The sequence below is a fragment of the Rhipicephalus sanguineus genome, chromosome 7, assembly GCF_013339695.2.
Source record: "Rhipicephalus sanguineus isolate Rsan-2018 chromosome 7, BIME_Rsan_1.4, whole genome shotgun sequence".
NCBI classification, from domain to species: Eukaryota; Metazoa; Arthropoda; class Arachnida; order Ixodida; family Ixodidae; genus Rhipicephalus; species Rhipicephalus sanguineus.
The window spans coordinates 131,129,664-131,150,022 of record NC_051182.1 but is presented as its reverse complement, the minus strand read 5'-3'; the positions used below and the strand labels follow the sequence as shown (position 1 = coordinate 131,150,022).

Genomic DNA, 20,359 nt, shown 5'->3' with positions numbered 1-20,359 from the left:
CTTATATCACGGGATAGCGTTCACGGACACCGGCGGCGGCGGACAACAATGGCGCCAAAATCAGCTGTTGTGATCTCATGACAGCTTTCACTGTAACAAACTTCAGCGCCGACAATGCCCTCTCTACACTGGCCTGCGCGACAGGCACGGAAAAGTCCACTTGCGATAACATAAACATCTCTGGTTGCCACTGTTTTCGTTTTCGCACAATTTCAACATATCTTTGATTTCGCAATTCCTGCCTGAGGTACGCGCAAATACTGTACCCTGAGATATGCTCACAATGCATGAGCTCAGTTGCCCCGGATTGGGAAGTTTTCTCGTGAACCGAAAAACGATTGAAAAAATTTCGGTTTCACTCCGGAACGAAATAATAGATAAAGTTTCGGTTACGTTTTCGTTCCGGTCGACGTTTTTTTTTTTTCGTTTTTCGTTCCGTTCCGACACCCTGGTCCGTAGACTTCCGTCGTTAACATATGTCAGCCCAGAAATCAATATTGACATTTATGACAAACACGTGACAGTCTGCGTATGAATATGCTATCGCGCGAATCACTCCCGTGGGAACTGAACCGGTATTCCATGAGCTGTTTCCATTGGACAGCTTTGTTAAAAAGCAGCTTTGTTAGTGTATATGCTGCATCTAGTTTCGACTGCCCACCCATTTCTTGCAAGTTCGAAAGACTACTCCATGCTCCTAACTTCCGCAGCGAAACAGCAACCGCTGCCTAACTAAAATTCAAGATGGCGGTGTGTTAGGCCAGTTGGTGCAACATATTGTAAATGTATGAACGAAAAAACAGCAGGAACGGCAATGACAGTACAGACGCTCAAACCTTAACTATCCTCACTGTAACAAATACGCAAACCGTCAAACGCGTCAGGCCTTAAATAATATCTATAGCTTTAGAGAAACCTTCAGCCATTCGCTGACCTCGCCGCAGAAAAACCTCGCCGAGCGATGACGTCACCGTGCGTCGCCTAGCAACGCGTTGGAGGTAGCAAAGGAGGAGAAGACTAGTGGAGAGGAGGATGAGAAGAAATAAATAAAACGAAATAAAATTTCTTGCTGAGGCGGGATTCCAACCAGGGTACCCACGGTCCGAAGGCGAGCGTCGTAACCACTCGGCTATCCAGGCACGCTATCGGAACAAGCATTTATGGGAACCATGTGAATGCGTTGCTATGGTCGAGAGAACGAGAAAAAAATTAGAGAGAAAGATAGAGAAACAGAGAAAGAGATAGAAATAAACAGAGTGAGAAAGAGAGAGAGAGAGAGAAATAAATAGAAAGAGAGCCTCAACTTGGATTTCCTTGGCTTAACTGGCTATCTCTAGGCTAGGCTTGGCTGGTATGCTAAGGAAGGCCGTCCAGCTCCGCCGTTCCTTCACGCTTGGCACCACCATGTCCTTCGCTTCATGTCCTTCGTTTTATTGCTTCTTGGCACCACCTATGCGAAGCTGTCCTAATTGTTTTGTCTCTCATCCAAAGAAGCAACCAGTTGAGTTAGCGCTCGTGGTGTCCTTTCCTTGCTCTGTCCGTGTTCATAAGCGCTACCGTGACTTCTGTACGTGAATTCAGGCAAGAGTCGTCGCACGTACAGTAATGCCAGCGTTGCGATCCAAAGTCCGCGCGAAGCAATTACCTCATCTCGGTCACGTACCTGTCGTATGACGGCCGCCGATTGTTAGATGATTGCTTTCGAATCGCCGGTCGTTGGCGTTGAACCGCTTACGTGTGTGTGTACGTTGCCGGATCCTGGAGCTAAAAAAAGAAAACGTTTCCTTTCTTTCGACGTCCCTGGTAATTTTCGTCCGTCGGAATGGGTCAGGATCGACGAGCCGTGACCACACTCTGCGCACGCGCAGAAGGATGCCTAGAAGACTAAGTCCGCATGCCTGTTGCGCAGGAATGTGTCAAACTCTATCACCGTCATGGATGACACGTCATCGCTTGAGCCGGACTAACCGATCACTTTCTCGAAAGGCCTCGTCAACGAAGTTCGTTTGTTGGTGCCAACTCACTCCATACGAATGAAAACGCGATTTCTTGGGCCACCTTTTTTTTTTTCGGTCAGCATCGAGAACGTCATTTTCCGGAGCTATGTTTGTGGAAATAAATTTCTAGTAGTGTAAACTATAACATAAAAACTGTCGCATACAACTATAGTCGAAGTTAAAACTACAGTAGAACATTAAAAACGTAGGATTTTCTCTTCAGCCTGCATGGACGTATCCAGAAACTTTCTTTTCTTTTGGTGCGGCCTTGGCAAAGAGTGACTAACTGCAGGCTGGTGTTGGCTAATTGATCTGCAAATCAGATCTGCAGTCTAAACTGAAGATAACGAACGTGCATATCCAGAATTATCATATATGGCGCATCAATTCTGCAGAAGCACGCTGGGCGGATGAAGGTCCGCGAAAGGGAAGAGCTGTCATCCATCCATCTTGCAGCGTGGAGATACGTGGCTATACATGGCGAGCGACAACTCTCTGTGGCAGCACAGCCAAGGCTACGGAACCGAAGCACACACTTTTTACTACGTTGCTGCATGCAGTCACTAAGTAGCATAAAAGAAAACATAAAAAGAAAAGAAATAGGTAATATGTTCAAGACTTTCTACGTTGTAAGTAAGACAGCTTATCCCGTGAAGGATTTTCTTTTTTTGCAGTTTCTAGTTTTCTGGGTTTTTTTTTTTTGGGGGGGGGGGGGGTGTCGATTTCGCGTTTTCCTGCGCCTGTAAACAATTGCCTGCAAACGGACTACTTGGCGTAGTAACACATGTGCAGAAGCTCCGCCCACGTAGCTTCTGCTGTGCTGCCACAGAAAGTTGTCGCCTGGTATAGTATATTCGCACTATACAATATGAATGGATGACAACCTTTCGCTTTCATAACATTTCCTCCGCCTAGCGTGACTCCGCAGAACTGATTTGAAGTACCTGCTGCTTGGGTAACAAGTTAACAGGTTGAGAAAAATTCACACTGTCCCTCACGCATTTGCCTAAAACGACTCGAAGGTGAAAGCCATCTTCTCCTTGTTTTCTATTCTCAGTCGATCGTATTAATTCCTTCCTCCCCCCACCCCCACCCCCCCACCTTGAGATATTTCTGCACCGAACGTGGTTTTGCACTGCCTCCGGGATCGGCCCACCTTTGACCACGTGACGATGTCATGGATGTTACCGTATGACGTCACCAGGCACGTATACAGAATTTTTTTGGAGGTGGGGTGGAGCAAGGCCTAATTGTTCGCAAGAAAGTCATTCCTACTTGTATTTGTGCCTCTATACTCTTGCGTTAATGGCCGACTGGACGAATTTGGGGGGGGGCTTGCCTACGTGCCTGGACGTCACGCTGGCTTAACGATGACGACACGGGTTTTGGCACCTGTGACGTTATAGGGTGACGCCATCGCGTGGTGATGACATTATTGCATCACTCGTGCTGACGCCGGCGGCCACTTTTCGCGTTTGATAAGGCATCTAAGGCTTTCGCCTTAATAACAAGCAACAATTCTGAACGTGTAGCGCTAATTCATTTTTGTTTTTATTCTTCCTTGACGCAGGTGGTGAAAGGCATCCGAAAGCCGTCCTACTCGAAGCCCTACCGGAAACAGTCGCTCTACCAGACGTCCAAGATGATCCTCATGCCAATCAAGTTCTTGGCCAATGGCAAGCCCCGCCGACGCGTCGTCATCAAGACTCCGCCCCATTACTTTCGGATATAACAGACCAGGAACCAATCACGAAAAGCGAGAAAACAAAAAAAAGACAACGACGACGCGGCAGCGCTCGTCACTAGTGATTTCCGCCCTGAGCGTCTCGGACTCACCCGTGCACGTTGTGACGTGAATAACTGGACTGGTTCACTGCCAGGTGGCCCTTCATGACGTCATCAGCGGGCCGTCGGTAGCGACATGACCGGACCGCAGTGAAAACATATTTGCAGTGCGAGCATGTGCGTGTGCGTGTGTTATCTTTGATTTCCGCTGATGTTTTTTTGTGTGAAAGTGTTCTTTTTTGACACCTGGAAAAGCAAACGGCTCTTTACGAAAAGGCGAAACGGTGCACGCCACATTATTACGTCATCGAACCGGCGCTGACGTATACACCGCGCCGGCGACTGTGGCGCCACCTGGGTGAGTCCGACTGGTGATTTGGTCGGCTTCCGAGGCTCACGAGTCCAGTCGTGATGCACACGATTAAGTGACGTCACGGGCTCCCGCTGTTGGAACGGTGGGACTTAAAAACACCACGGACCTCATGAAAGATATTGAGAGCTGGCTGCATATTTGATTATTAGCACTTTATGCTAATTAAAAGTGAGTTAGTCTAACAGCAATAAGGAACCGAGACAGAGCCGATGCGAACACCAAGCCTTTTTTTTTTTTTTTCAAATGAAGCCTTCTTTTTAATATGAGGTCTCAAATCAAAGAGAGTTTGTTTGCTTATAATGCACGTCATCGCCCATTTCTTCTTTCCAAGCAACAAGGCCATTGTTCAACTTTTACTGCCATTTGACTATTGGTACGGTTTAATGTGGTTTGTGGAAGTTTATTGCTCACAACAGGGTTGTTAGCTCTTTATACATTGTGAAGGTTACAAAGTGCCTAATTTAGCGGCACACTCGGCTAGGTAAAATATTACAATCCACCCGAGCTTTGCCTTATTGCCACCATACATGACAGCACTGCCATCAAACACACATTATTCGTGGTGTATTCGCTATTTTTCTTTACAATCCACCATCTTGCCTTTTCTCATTGGTTCCTTAGGGGAAACCAACACGCCCGATTTCGACTTCGTTGAGAACATAATAGTCCATTTGGTCGAGACCTTTGATATACATATGCTGTACTGAGTTTCACGGGATACACGATTTCTTTACCGCATAGCGCTTTAGATAAGGTTATTCCGTTTGCACCAATTTGTACAGGGTATTAATCTATTCCAGGTTTCTTTCCCTTGTTGCGGCAACTGTCGCAAGAACAATAACAAAGTGCGTCATGCCCAATCATCTTTTTTGTCATGTACTGAAAGGCTTAACCACCGACAAAATCCCACTTGAGCTTTATCCGTTAAAAAAATGAATAGGAAACTTATCTATATGCGGGTAAAATAGCAATGTTTTTGCATCAACTGCAAAGGCTTTCTTGCCCTATGTAGCAGACGACAAGCACCCTTAGCGGCGTGTCGCATAAATCAAATATGACTTCAACTGCAGAATGGCACTCAACTTCCTGGAAGCTGTTCAATTTCTCATTGTTAGTTCGTTTGCTGAAATACGTGTAAACATCCTGCAACTTAGAGTCACGTGAGGCATAAACACACATGTCAAAACTCAACTTACGTCACAGAGTCGAATTCGTCATCTTGACGACTGTTATTGGCTCATGGGGCTGCCACGTACGTCCTCTCATTGGTTCAGTGCGCCGCCGCTGCAGACCCTGAAAGCATGACGAAATCGGGACACTTGCCCAGAATAGGCGTTGTAAAGGAATGACAGTCATTACGTCTTTGCGGATCCCGCGATTGCTTCCGGCACTTTCTGTACACAAAAGCATAGACTTCGAGAGCCGTTACCGTTACTGCCGAGGACGGCGGCTCCGGAGGTGCATTTTTACGCAAGCTTTAAGCGTACGCTTACTTTATTTTATTTTATTTTATTTTATTTTTTTTAATCATCGTCGAAAGTCGAAAACACACTTCTTTGAGCGTTCTATTCGATGATACCCTCGTTCGGTATTTTGCACACATTTTGCACAGAAACTCGTGCATGACCCTCTGCATCTTTAGGACTGTAAAGGGTGCACATAGTGCTCAAAAGATCAAGCAGCGCATTTCGCTCAGACTGCTGCGCAAAACTTCCTTGGCACACCCTTAACTGCGGCAGCCTACGCAGTGAGGTGTAACTATGAACAAAACACCCATGTCACACCCTTAAGTTGTTAAAGGGTCTACAAAAGGCATACTTCCAAGTGTTATGTCTCAGAAGAGCGTGAGGGTGCAGGCGTGTTTTGATTTCATAGCTTAGTGACGGCAGCATGCTGTCAACGGCATTACACTAATACTTTTTTCAAATCTGTCTCTAGCGGAAAACTTCCTGATTGTGAAGCAAACAAATGTTTCAAAAACAATCATCCGTCCCCAGGTCAACTGTATTGCGGTTAAAAGTGACCTCAACACGACCCCAGTATAATCACAAAGGGTTGCCATTGACAACTGTTTAGATTGTGACACTGATGTAAGAACAAACAAAAGAATGAAAGGTGTTACGACGGCTTCAATTGCCAATTTTTATGGATGTATCAGTGGCCAGTGACTCATATTCCAATGGTTGTGCGAATGTTGTGAATGTTGCAGAGTCGTTGCGTACATAGTTGAGGGTTCGAGGATTGTTTTGACTACCATGCATTTATGGCATGTCAACATACTCTCAGTGTATATAGATGTGACTTAAGGGAAATCATAGTGGTGTTTTTTTTTTTTTTTTTTGGCATTACAAGACACGTAGATACGCTTGCGTTTCAAGTGGACATACGTGAAAAAAAAAATATTATATGGCTGTTTTTCTCTCAACCAGACACCTTATGTGTAGCTGTTCAAAGCAGCATGATCGTGTGACTATCTTTTGTATTATTTGCTTGCCTGTGGGCCTCGAGAATTCTGCGATAGCCACCGTTCAGCTCTTTAACTAAAATTCATTACCATAACTTTAAAATTTAGTGAATAGAGCGGGTATCGAATTGCCCACTTGAAGTTGTCGAGTACAATGTCACCAATTTGGAGATACTAGCCTCCAAAATCAATTTTGAAACGACCGTAGTAACACTTCACGTAGCTACATCACACGCTACATAAGCTGAGGAAGGATTTTTCTGTGAAAATGGCACTTCAAACGCCGATCTATTGGACTACTGTTTTAGAGAAAGCCCATTCGAAACTATACCCTCTAAGCACTGCAACTAATACTAAAGGTGTAGATTTTTACGAGTAATAAGTGCTCTTCACTGTAAATAAAGAAAATACAGGCATGGACTTCATAGTTTCGGTCATTCTTTGGTGGATTATCATCGATGATACAAAATTTTCCGAACCAATATCAACTAAACGTCAATCGTAGGCACCATGTTTACATGACGTCACGAGATCAAGTGACACCCTCCACCACAGTTACATAACGTTCGTTTTTATAAACTTTATGCTCAGGCCGATGTAAAGACAAGGCATTAAATTACATTAGTCCTCACATTATCGATATTCATTGGGCATAATAATACCACGGAAAACGTTGCCATTGTTAAGACCTACGGCCACCGGCCACCTGCGAGATGAGCACATTTATAAACACGATCATGCTTATAAAGCAACGTTAGTCTTGCGATTCTCGATAATTTATAGTAGGCAATTCCTGAGCCCTCCAATTCCCAATTTCGGCGTGAGGGTGCAGTTATGACATTATAAACGAACGCTGAGTGGCAAATATATGCGTGATTAAGAAACTTCTCGGTGGTTAGAGTACAATTTGTGATGCTCGCAGAAGTGAATTGCTGGAAGAACCTACAATTAATGTCTGACTTTCTTTTCTTTTTTTCAATAAACTGCTTCGTTTTCACTAAACCACCCTGTACATTACCTCTCGAAGTTCTTCAAATATGAATCGCATGTGAATTAAAGCTACTTAAAAATGAATCAAATGCGAATGAAAGTGAATCAAATGCCTTATAAATGCTTCGGCGAAGAAAGCAAAACGTGTGGTTGTGAGCCTGTATTAAAATAAAACAAAGAGAAATGTGTCTGTCATAGATGTGTTACATTCATGCAAGCTGAAAAAAGTGCTTGCTGCCTATTATTCATGCTTGAGTGAGTGCGTGGTTGTTTTGCGAATGTTCTTGAATGCTTACACACTGGACTGTTTAAACTGCTTTTTGCCGTCTCTCGCATGAGCTTCCAGTAAACCACGACTGTCTATTAGATATCCGCACAATGCTAGCTATGCCTGTTAGATATCTATATAATGCTAACTGTATCTATTAGGTATGCATAGAATGCTACGGATATCTAATGGACATTCGTGATTTACTGGGACGTTTCCCATCATTGACGGGCTGCTATGCAGCAGAGATATTTCGATTGTCTATATTTCTTCTAAGCCTGCACACAAGAACCTGCACGGACGAAGATACATGCGAGTCCTTCAAGAAGGAACACCTGCGAGCAGTTTTTGAGTCTTGCCAGTGAAATTACAGCTTCCCGATTTTTTTTTCTGTTGCTTTCGACAAGTGCATTGATCGCGTTGTGTTCATATCGTACTGAAGTTGTACTGTCGACTGCGCCAAGTGACTTTTTTCTGCGCGTTTTGTGAGTTTTTTTCTGTCATCGCATTTTTTACCGTTTGTAGACAATTTTTTTCTACGCAATAAAAAAAGTGTTTTCTTTGTACTTTCTCGCATAAGCAGGATGAATCATTACGTCTTTCTGTATCCTAAAGGAAGCAATGGCGGAACTTCCGGTCCGCTTCACACGCGGCAAAATCATGTGACCTGACCAGAAACGTCACGTGTGACGTCATGACGGCGCCTGAACGTGCAGTAGTGCGTTCATATCCAAGCAACAGTGAAATTTGGCAACGTGAAATGACAGGTGGGCCCGATAAAAGATCACATCGCCATATCAGAAACGGCTGATCGCCTACAAACCCACGATCGTGAGAGCGTCAGTCATTGGAAAACGGTGCACACAAGTACGAACGTGACCGGCGCACCTTCGAGGGCCGCAGGCGCAGGTTTTTTTGCGTACGACAACGCCACCACCAAAATTTCTAACTCACAACAAGCTTCGCTTGAAAAAGTCAATTCGAACGTGAGACGCGACGAACATTGAGGCACAGTGACGCTACACGACCACAGGCTATGTGCAGTGAGTGACACGTATTCACGGGAAAAAAAATTTTTGCAGTGGCTTAGCTTGGCTATGCCAGGATAACGCAGAGTTGGCAAAGGTTCAGCTAATTATTCTTAGCTTTCCTGATTGTCTAGGATTAGCTTGATTATCATGCTTACTGCTGCTCCAATGACCCACACACGGTATACGTATTATGTGGCACATGTATATCTATTTTTCCAGGCAACTACTTCGGTATCCGATGAGTTAATTAAGCTTCTCCGCTCTTCTGCGCCGTTGAGCAGCATTTGCGCTCTCCTTCTCCATGGCTATACCACACTGGCAAACGCCAGTCAGAGGCGCTATCAAGCAGCTCCAGCGCAGTGTCAAACGGCCACTGCACAGCGAAGGCGCACAGCTGCGCGCGCGCCGTCTGCCGCAGCTATCACGTCACTCCTCTGGAATGCGCAGACCGGCGAGTCGCGCGCGGCGGCGGCGGAATGCGCGGAGGTGGCGGCTCCGGTGCGCCAGCTGTGTGACATCACTGCTCCTCGCGCATGCGCAGCACAGCTCTTGTACGCGCACGCGAAACCGATCCGGCTCGGCCAGTGTAGCTAACGCTACAAAAAAATTTAAGAGGGAGCGCCTAGCGTCCGAAAGCCAACCTCCTCCTAAGCCGCTACCTCCTCGTGCTCATGGTAGAATTCCCATCATGCTCCTGTTTCATTATCCTTTTTGTTGGGCTAATGGGGAAAAATTGACGAGCGAGCGCGCCTAGCGTCCACAAGCCAACCTCCTCCGACGCCGGTTCCTCCTCGTGCTCCTGTTTCATTTTATATTTTGGCTGGTCTTCAGGATTATCACTTGACTAGACCTCCCATATCGTTATTTTTTTCCTCCGTGGTAAGCATATATACTTCAAGAAACACTTCATCCGCATTGACTGTGACAACCTTCACTAGACGGCGTCTGCTACAGGAACAGCAAGCGTCGGTTTAGTTTCCGAGAGGCTTCTCGAGCCATATCTTGACGCCATGACACAGAAAGCGGTCACGTGGGAGCATCAAATTACGATGCTTTTGTTCTGTTCGCTCGATCGGCTCTTATATGTTGCTAGACATTGTGAGGACCGATGTTGCAGCCTAGCAGAGGACAGAAAGAACCAGAGGCACTGTAAAAATGTCACAGTGTGGCGCTCCGATCAGCATAGTGGGTTGCGCAACCCAAACGAGGCACAATTATGGCATCTTCATGAAATCGCCCAGGTGCGCACCGGTGCGATTTCATCAAGATGCCATTAGGAAGAAACAAACGCCGCGACGCACTTGCACACGTGTGTGTTCGTGTTTTTCCCCTGTTATATCTCGTCTGTGTTCAGCAGTCCACTATCCAATATGCTTCACCAACCAACACACGATTTTCAATCCTAGCAAGTTTTTTTTTTTTTTTTTTTTTTGGCGTGAGAATGCAGAACTATGGCTCCCACATTATCGCCGTAGTGGTCATGACGCATAACTCCGCGCACTTCTATAAAAAAAAAACCGAAACTTGCCTCTCCTGTACGAAGCTTAAATTTAGGGCACTCCAATCTTAGCAGTATTTATTCTGTATTGAGATCGCGAACTTTCGTTTCACGCATAAAATGAGCAGTCGAAGAGATCACGAAATGACCACTAAAGGATTGCAGTAAGCGTGATATGTTGGGATAGTTGGTTTCGGTTTAGCTTAATGTATGCTGGAGCAGAATCCGTGATGTGTACGAACTGAAAACATGATGCTAACGCACAATCGCGACCAGCGTAAAGACACAAAATGCGAGACAAAGAATAGGACCATACAGTAACTACAGCAAAAAAAAAAGAAAAAAGAGACAGTGCAGAAAATGGTTTTCGTGAAAAACATGTTTCTTTGACGTAGTTTCAACGGGTGCCTAATTAAATGAGTTTCCGCGGTACATTCTAATAAAGAAAAGGTAGTTGATCATGTCCTACAGTCTTGACGGCGAATTGCATCCTCAGCTTTGGATTGGTCTTTTTCAATTCGTTTACCCGACTTTACGCCTATTTATCAAGCGTAATTGCTTGCGATTGTCCTAGCCTTACGTAAATTACCCCTATCAATAACAGAAGCTGTCATTCTGACGGACTGTCTGTCTATCTGCTCTGCATTAACTGCACCTAATTTCTCGAATGCCTTAGAAGTATTTTGTTTTCTTGTCCCAAGACATTATCGTCTTATTCGCTTAGTGTGGGTACCAGGTCACAAGGGTTTAACCCTCAATGAATATGCAGATGCACTTGCGGTGGCATCACATAATGGTCCCATAATCTCTATTTTGCCGACGTTGGCGTTTGTCTCAGCGGCGCGATTTGAAAAGTTTGCCACGTCGGATACCTTTGCCATATCGGCTTTGGCAACATCTGAGTTTCCCCACCTTAAGTATCCATGGAAAAATCGTTGGTGCTGCACTAGAAGGGCAGAAATATCAATTACCAGGATACGATGCCGAGTTCCCCCTCTGAACTTTTACCTACACAGGTCGGGTCTGGTACAGTCACCCTTATGCCTCCACTGCAACGACAGTGAATCTCTGCACTTCTTTTTAACATGCAGATTGTTCACAGGTCAACGAAGACGATTGCTAGATCAACCTCTCCAAAGAATGGGCTTAAATTTATCCCTTCCGGTGGTTCTTTCCTTTGGTGCAACTGAAATGGCCTTTAGTCACAGGAACGTTTGCGAAGCCGTGTGCGATTTTTTACAGGAAACAAAAAGAATAGGATGTTAAGTGTATGTACAATTTCACTGTTTCAACCTATTGGTTTCTCAGTTTTTTTTGTTTTTTTTTTTAAATCTGGATTGTACCAGTGAATTTATTTTTAAACCATCCATTCCTAAACATATCCGGATTGTAAAACAATTTCATATCTAAAATAAGGTACCACCCGTTTCATGGCCGATCCCCCACGGTGGGGTGCGCCAAGTAGCTGAGGATCAACCAACCAACCAACCAACGAACATCAATCACATTTTGACGGACGCCTCTAAATCCACAAAGCGGCAGCACTGCGAGTTGCGAGCGATCTTCGCTGCACTACGTGGAGCCATTAGAAGAAGCCAACTTTCTCAAAGACCTTTCGCAACATGGCGTCTATGACGTATTTCTCTGCAGTCATCAAGACCATGGCCTCCAAGATTGGTTTCTGCTCGAAGGAAGCCACTTCTAACCGAAACCGAAAGACTAGACGTAATAAGAACCAAATCGAATCATCAATGATACTACGTTTTCAGAAATAGTGCATTCACAAAGCAGCGTTTTGATGAAACTAAACACCTCCGATTGTAACTGAGCTACTCGACGTAAAAACAAATCTCGAAGGCCGTGTTTTTGTATGCAGCAAGAGACAAAAACAATACGTAGTTTTAATTGTTTTCATCCGCATAAAGATGATGAATTATACACATTTTTACAGCACTATCTACTGATTTTATTAAAAACAGGACCCAGCCACTATCACGTATTCGAAGGAACTGCAAATTCCGGAGCAGTATGCATATGTGTAGCCTTTCAGACTCGTTATTGTAATTTTGAAAGAACGGGCTGGGGTCATTTGGCATCTTCGATTTTCTAACGTTGTCAGCACCATGTTCAGGCTGGAATAACAGTCTTAAAATTGAATACCTAGCAAAGAAAAAAAAACCATGTCAACACGTACACATGTGGTTCAAGAGTACAAGGATGCAAATGACTTATGGTGTATTTCTTCGTCGGTACTTTTATTACACACGTGTGTAGCCCTCGAGATCTGCAGCTTACAAGTGAGGAGTGTCAACGACGCGCTTTCAGCGTCTACAGACCTTTCCGGCGCTTTCGGTAATTCGAAGCACAGCCTCCGAGATTTGTTTTCTCTGGTTTTAGTACACATGAGCATCGCCTTTGAGATTTACAGCTATAACTTGGAGTCTTTATACGAATAGCGTATATTAACACAGTGGCAATGACGCGCTTTTAGCGTCTACAAACACTTCCAGCGCTTGTGGTAATAGAAAGTAATCGCCGCTTTTAGTAATAAAAAAACATAGGGCTAAACTTAGCGGCAAGTTGTACGAATCTGGCCACTAAAAGTCGTAGTTTTCAAATTCGTCGTCCAACTAGTGCGTGGCGCCACCGTCGCGACGCCAACAACACACGTGGGTACCGCCGGTAAACCACGAGTCGTTGATCAAAGCATTTTACACTTTTTGTGTCATTTCGCGTTTATTCTGCGCGCCGGGCCACAACCGCTCAAGACAGGAAAGCTAGCAACTACCGCGAACTTCCAAACAAAAAAAATGGTGAGTTCTCACATGACCCGCATTTCGTAGTTACGCGAACTGCGCGCATGTGTCCGCGCGGCCGTAAGCCTACAAGCCGCAATGCCTCAAGGCACCGATTTACATGCGATTTTTGTTTTCCAAACGAAGCTGCAAAACAGTGACGCTTAGACTGACCTTCGCTATTGCTCCTGCTCGCCGTATTGTACTCTTGGTCCGTATTGTACTCTTCAACGCATGCTGGTTCTTAAAAACGTCAAGCTAACTTGCAGCGTGCACTTTGGCGCCATCCGTAGCGCATTTTGTTTACGTGTGCGTTTATTTTTAAACCCTAAGCTTTCAGCTCTATCCTCGAGTTAACTATTAGACGGAGTAATCGTAACCGAGCTTACGCGCAAACGAAACGAGATCGCTACATGAAATCCCGTACCATTTGTGTCTCTCAAATCACACACTCCTCTGTGACGAGGTTTGACATCTTACGCTTGGACTTTCGTCTTACGGAACGCAACGATCTATGTTATTTTCCAATGCCATTCATGTTGTTCTGCAGAGCTTCTGACGGAATTTTGACTGGCAAAGTAGAGCAGACGGACGCCCCTCTGTTGTGCGCAGTTAACTACGGAATCATGGCGCGAAAGTTTCAGCGTATGAAGTCTGCGTGCGGACGTTTCAGACGCGCACAGGCGTTTTAAACGAGATGCCCAAACAGCTTCGTTTTTCTTAAAGTTTGAGTCGTTTGTTGAAATATAAACCGCAGGCCGACGAAGTCAACCCAAAGGCTTACCCGCTGGCCGATCCCGAGCTGACGGCGAAAATCTTGAACATCGTTCAGCAGGCCACCAACTACAAGCAGATGAGGAAAGGCGCCAACGAAGGTAAGCGGCTCGACGGAAGTTTCATAAAGTACTTCATGCGCTGGTTTGCTCTTTGGAAACGTCAGCGTTGAGTAAATACAAGCACCTTGAACATAACTGTTTGGACCGCTAAAGCTCTTTGAGTTGCCTTGGGGTGCGTTACCTTTGTTGCATTTGTTGACAATAGCGATGATGGATACCTCTCATTTTTTTTTATTATTGACGGGACCCTCAATTGTTTGTGGCACTGCGACATTGCTTCAGATTGTCATTTATCACTCAGAAAATGGACTTAGATCATGGCTGATCGTCTAGGCAATAACTTTGTGTGATTGTTTTCTTTTAACATTCGACTGACTGCTGTGCTTCTGAGGCAGAATTTTTGTTTTTATGTGGAGTTTTACTTTCTCTGGGGTGCTCGAGTCTTCCATATCAATAAAGCATGCCACTATTGGCGATGTTGGTGTGTTTTACAAGCTACAGAAAATCTCTTGTAATTACTTAAACTCTTTCCATACCAAATGATGTGTCTGAGCATACCAAACTTTCCTAGGGATTTCCAGACACATGGTTTCGCATGAGCCGTGATGTTCCGTTACATGTTCCGGTGATGAGTATTTCGCAGCATTTGAACAGCGGGCATTGTGTTTGCAGGTCTGCAACCAGCCTAGCACCGTTCGGCACTGTAGTAAAACTTGTTTGCAATGGCAGTTCCCCAAAATTGATATGGCATTCTACATTGTAATAGTTCAAGAGCAACAGCTGTACGTAACACCTTGCCTAGTGTTCTTGGCAACTTCCACAGACAATTTTTACGACCTAATTTGACGTTTTCGCTGTGCTCTAACATATGAAGGAAGCACAATATACTGTTTGAACCACCAGATCTTTCTACAAGTTCAGCATCATGAGATGAAGCTGATAGAAGTCCTTATATGCGCTTATTTTTCAGCCACAAAGGCTCTAAACCGCGGCCTTGCTGAAATCATCGTCATGGCCGCCGACGCGACGCCCCTGGAAATCGTCTTACACCTGCCGCTTCTATGTGAAGACAAGGTAGGCCTTACTCTTCTTCGTGCGGTAATGCGTCGTGTGGTGACCACGATCCCTTCAATTTTGGCATCAGTCCTCAAAAGTGCCGTGTGTAACACTTTAACAGGGCCCTGCAACACTTTTTCAGCGTGGTAAGAAAATGCTGTCGATCGGTAGTCAAAGATCCCGAGAACACGCGAGCCATACATTATAGTGTAGCGCATGGCCTGGAATTTACAATTGATTCTCAAAGTCTGCTAGAAATCATTTCCTTTTCTTTCTACAAATGATGCTGTATACCCAAGTTCGCGGCCATTGGCTGATTTCAGCATTGTGAGCTGCATAGTTACCGCTGCTGCCGCGAGAGGCCGCCATGTGCCCGCACGCGATCACGCTGAAAGTAAGTCGTGCATTCTAAGAAAATGAAAAAGAAAAAGTGCTCAAGGTCATGACATGAGTGTGACATTACTTCTTTCCCCCATGTGATCCTTCCCTGCTTAGCTTCCAGCGCGCTCGTCGGGACGAGAGAAGAGCGAAAGCAATTATAGCATGTGACAAATCTCTAACTCAGCTCGTATTCGACTGATTCCGAAATTTTTTTTGCGGCAGTTGATTCATAAGGCAATGTACTCCTTTAATAAAGCCATTCGGTGATGCAGGGCCCCTTTAAGGGCTCACGTTTTGCAAACGCAGCATTTCACTCATGCAAACTGGGAACAAAAGTGCAGTGACCATTGAGTTATGTCATACACTGCGAAAGCTAGTGTTATCACGGAGGCAAACAGCATTGATAAAGCAATGGCTCGTACTGATCGACTAATTAACGAGTCACGATAGGACTTGATTTGTTAGTTGTTGGGGTTTCACGTCCCTAAATTGCAATATTATGAGAGACACCGCAGTGTAGGGCTCCAGAAATTTTGATCACCTGGGGTTCTTTAATGTGCACCTAAATCTAAGCACACGGGCCTCTATCATTTTGCCTCCATCAAAAGGCAGCTGCCGCGGCTGGAATTCAATCCTGCGACCTTCGGGTCAGGAGTCGAGCACTATAACCACTAAGATCGCCGTGCCAGGTGAAAATTGGATCTAGCGGCATGCAATGACATGTAGACAGCACAGGGCTTGCATTTGTCTTTGACAAAATTGGAACAGTATCGGACAGAAGGAATTGCCACAGTATCCTGGACCAGCACTTGAGACATTGCAGAAAGGGAAGCCAAACAGAGATTTAAAGAAAAAAAAAGAGTGCTCACTTACCCGACATGCCTGAGATGGATGTAGTTAGCATTTCTTTCTCTCTCTTTTTATTACTACCCCCACACTAACTGCAGTGCCTGTTTCTTGTTCCAGAACGTGCCATATGTGTTTGTGAGGTCCAAGCACGGTGAGTAGCACTTGGCTTCCATTAACCTTTTGCACCTTCAGCAAAAACTGTGTACCTTGAGTAGCTGGGCACTTGTCTTGTGTGCCCCACCTTGACAGAAAATCAGCAGACTGCTTATACCTCTCTCTGTACCTACCGTGTTCTCGCTGCTCACTTTGGTCGAAGCGGTAGACAGCACGAAATTCGCTGCGCCAGCTGCAGCGGCCGCATTTCCTTATGCCAGCATTTTGTGGAATTACAAGAGGTCGGATGATGAAGGAGCTAGCTGCTAGCCTTATGTCCGTGCCACACGGGCACAGAAAATGACATTCGGTAGTGAAGGAATTCAGTTCCCGAATGACATTTTTTTCGGCGTAGCTGCTACACGTCCAAACTGACTGACATTTGACTTGATGATGTCGATCGCAGCATCTTCTGTAGTGAGCAATTGTTCGAGTAGTAACAAAAAAATAACCATGCGTTTAGAAGCTTCATATACCTCCGAGAATAATTAAATGTAGAAATAAGCATATTACACTGCCGTAAGCTTTAGTTCGTTGCTTTGTTTCACGACGTTGCAGCCGACCGTAGTAACCTCAGCCAACGCTAGTAAGATCCACAGCGTAAAAAGAAAATGGCGCCTGTCGCAACAAAAGTACAGCATTTGAAGCTCTTGTTTAAGTGATTAGTGTAAATAAAAGACGTGAAAACTTTCTTTTCAGCCGGATAGGATGTTGTTTTACGTAACTTAGGTATACCGCACTTCGTCAGCTGTGCATTCAAGAGTTTGCATTTCTCAGTCGAATGAGTTCTGGCGATGGCATTAGGTGACGAATGGCATTTGGGCGAATGCCACTTCGTTCGTCCGTGTGGCACCGTGCGAATGGCATTAAGTGTGAAGGCATTAGGGGGTAAATTCCATTTTCTGTGCCCGTGTGGCACGGGTATTACTTTGTACGGTATTCTAATTTGTTGCCGTAGCACATATTGCTTTTGCCCTTGCAGGACAACCGACTTCTTTGCTTGACTGCTGAGTGAGCCAGTATTAATGCAAAGGCTGTACACAGTCAGCAGTGCTTCTTGGCACACGGTAGACTCTCGTTAAACAGAAGCCGACGAGACCAGGAAAATATGCTCCATTTAACAAGAGTTCCACTTACTCATAGAGACACTGATTTCATTTAAGCAACAATTCCGTTAAAGAGGTTTCCGCTTATTGAGAGGGCAAAGGCACCTTGCAAATGGCGTTGTGCTGTTTGGGAATTGTAAAAAGAGCGCAAAATGCTTGGTCCCTCTTTGTTACAGTTACAAGTACTGGTTCCCATAAGTTCTTGAATGACATTTTTCCCAGCAGAGCTGCTGCATGTCTAAACTTTTATGACATTTCACATGATGTCAATAACAGCTTCTTCTGAAGAAGGTTATAAAAAAGCATGTTGCAAGCATATGCTGCCTTCAAGACTAGTGAAGTGCATAAATAAGCATACTATGGTGCCATTAGCTTGAGTTGCTGTTTTTTACACTGTCACCACAGGCCATTGCAACTTCAACCACAGCATTCCAAAGCCCAGAAGCAACCTGTTGCCTGTCACATCGAAGCCGTCGCAACTCTTGGCATAAGTGTTGTCAAAGCCACAAATAGAGCATTTCTTTCATGATAGGCACCGTTTGAAATGCTTCAATTAAACTGCATTTCGCAAGTTATGGCATACATAGTATGCATTTCGCAGTGGAATAAATTCAGGCCAACGTATTAAAGGGACACTACAGAGAAACAATGAATCTGTTTACATCGATAAATTGTGCTCTGACAACTCTATTGTTGTTCATTTTGCCATCATAGGTTTATTAATAGAGGAGAAGATCAAGTACAAAGCTTCATTTTTAAATTTCACGCCGAAATCTCCCCGCGTGACATCATGAATTTCAAAGTGTATTTATCTTATTTAGGCGCCATTGGCTCAACAAAATTACCCCAAACTTGGTATGTTAAGTCTATGGCCCCCTCAGAGGGCAATGTAATTCATTTTTACCGATTAGGAACTACGCAGTCCTTAGCAGGCGCCGTCAAAACATGTAACGTCACGGCTTATTGTGCGGAAACTTCAAAGGTGGCGTCGCCACCCACACTTTGGTTTTGCACGCTTTCTCGCTTGCTAAGCGTCTTCTCGCAGCAAGCGTGGTGTTTTTGGTATCGTGAAAGAGTGCATTACTAATATGAGAAAAATCGTTTTGCTCTTTAGTGTCCCTTTAAGTCATGAGTGACATTAGAGTGAATGACACTCAAACGTGTCATTCGTTATGTTTGACTGACACTCAAACATAAGGTATTCAGAAGTAAACGTCTTATTCTGTGCCCTGTGGCACGTGTATGATTGAAACAGAAAGCGAGGAGTTAGAGTTTAGAGTTAACTAGTTAACGGTAATGGTGTATTAGTAACTGTAGTCGAATAACAGCTCAACAAGGCAGGAGAGGCCCCCCGCTTAGATGACCGAAGCACGCAGACTATTGGCTCCGCGACTAAAGAAATGGTCCCGCTCGTGTGCATCCGCCATTGAGGTGTAAACGCCTCTGCCTTCTAAAGTTGTACCACACTATTACCAGGTTACTGCCCAAGACCGACGCCTATCCTCTCTGCCTCTTCCATTCACAGCCCTGGGTCGAGCGTGCGGAGTTTCGCGGCCGGTCGTCGCCTGTTCGGTCACGGTCAACGAGGGGTCACAGCTGAAGCCTCAGATACAGAGCCTCCAGCAGGAAATTGAGAAACTGCTCGTTTGAGTGAAAGAAAACAAGACAAGAATGAAAAATGAACTTCTCTACACCTCACCCTTACACTACATTTAAAAAAATCTTTTTTTTTTTTTTCATAAATGAAGCATGCGCTCGCTTGTTCTGTACATGATCCACGCTGTTACGTTTTTCCTTTCCTCGTCGCCGTGTGGTTCGAGACGACTTTCCCAAGAATGGCGATTTGTTGAAACCTTTGTTTGTTTGTTTTTTTATTCCACGAGTGACGAGGGGAATGAAAATAAAATACTTTTAACACACTCCAGGGTGTATATTTCTATAAGTTTCAAGAGTGACACACACATACCTGCCAAACCCTTCTGAATTCCCTGTAAAGTTTACAGATTCGAGCTCTTTCTGCGATCGATTTCGCGAAAAGCTAAAGCGTGTTCACGATAATGCTGCTGAAAGGAGGAACAGCAAACCCTTTCAAGTCATCTAAGTTCAAAGGTCACCAGAGTGGTACACTTCGAGCAAGTTTATTCAGAAGAACTACTAAAGCAATGAGAATCGGCATCATCAATAATCCGCGAAATGAAAGCAGCACTGTGCTGTAAAATGCTAAAATAAATATTAAGTGATGTTTCCTAGTGTTTACCCTTTCGTATTAAATTTCGTCTAAGGGCAAGTTGCCATTAATAAGGTGCATGCATATCCCACAAATGATGTATGCTCAGTACAACCATTACAAAAACGTATGTGTCCGCCTTTCCAATCCTCACTGTAACAACCGAACCAGTTTTACAAATGAATGAAGTTCACCAGCTGGTACGTATGCACATAGCTGCTGAGTGCTGTTGCTCTCAAGTTTCAAATCACTGCTTGGCTAAGCTATTTCCTACATATGGTGTAGAGAGTGCCACGCCCGCTTTCCCGGCTGAAAAGTTACGCCTCTTGATGTACGGTACTAAGGTAAAGGCCTCTGCAATAATTTTTTACCAATGCAGATGCACCTAACATGTCTAAATGCAAAGCACATCTTTTTAATGCAGAACATTTTAAGAGCCAGTAAAGCAGGTTTCAAAAGCACGTTTCTCAGTTCAGTTTCGGTCATTGTTGAAAGGTTCATTTTGCTAGCTAAAATCTAAAGCGAGAAAATGTAGTGACGTAGACTGTAA

The 20,359-nt window shown here is 44.6% G+C and overlaps 2 protein-coding genes across 2 annotated transcripts in view; both read left to right on the top strand.

Annotated features, from left to right (window-relative positions):
* LOC119399955 (uncharacterized) overlaps positions 1–3,754 on the top strand; it is a 96,013-nt gene extending 92,259 nt beyond the window's left edge. The window contains exon 3 of the mRNA XM_049417512.1: positions 3,568–3,754. Within this exon, the coding sequence (XP_049273469.1) occupies positions 3,568–3,729 (162 nt within the window). The 3' untranslated portion in view covers positions 3,730–3,754. The remainder of the gene's footprint in view (positions 1–3,567) is intronic.
* A 10,177-nt stretch (positions 3,755–13,931) lies between these two features.
* On the top strand, positions 13,932–19,501 carry LOC119399956 (NHP2-like protein 1). The gene is made up of 4 exons (XM_037666862.2): positions 13,932–14,076; positions 15,008–15,111; positions 16,441–16,474; positions 19,108–19,501. Exons 1-4 carry the CDS (start codon positions 14,055–14,057, stop codon positions 19,230–19,232), a joined length of 285 nt encoding a protein of 94 aa, XP_037522790.2. The 5' UTR covers positions 13,932–14,054; the 3' UTR covers positions 19,233–19,501.
* The last annotated feature ends 858 nt before the right edge of the window (positions 19,502–20,359 follow it).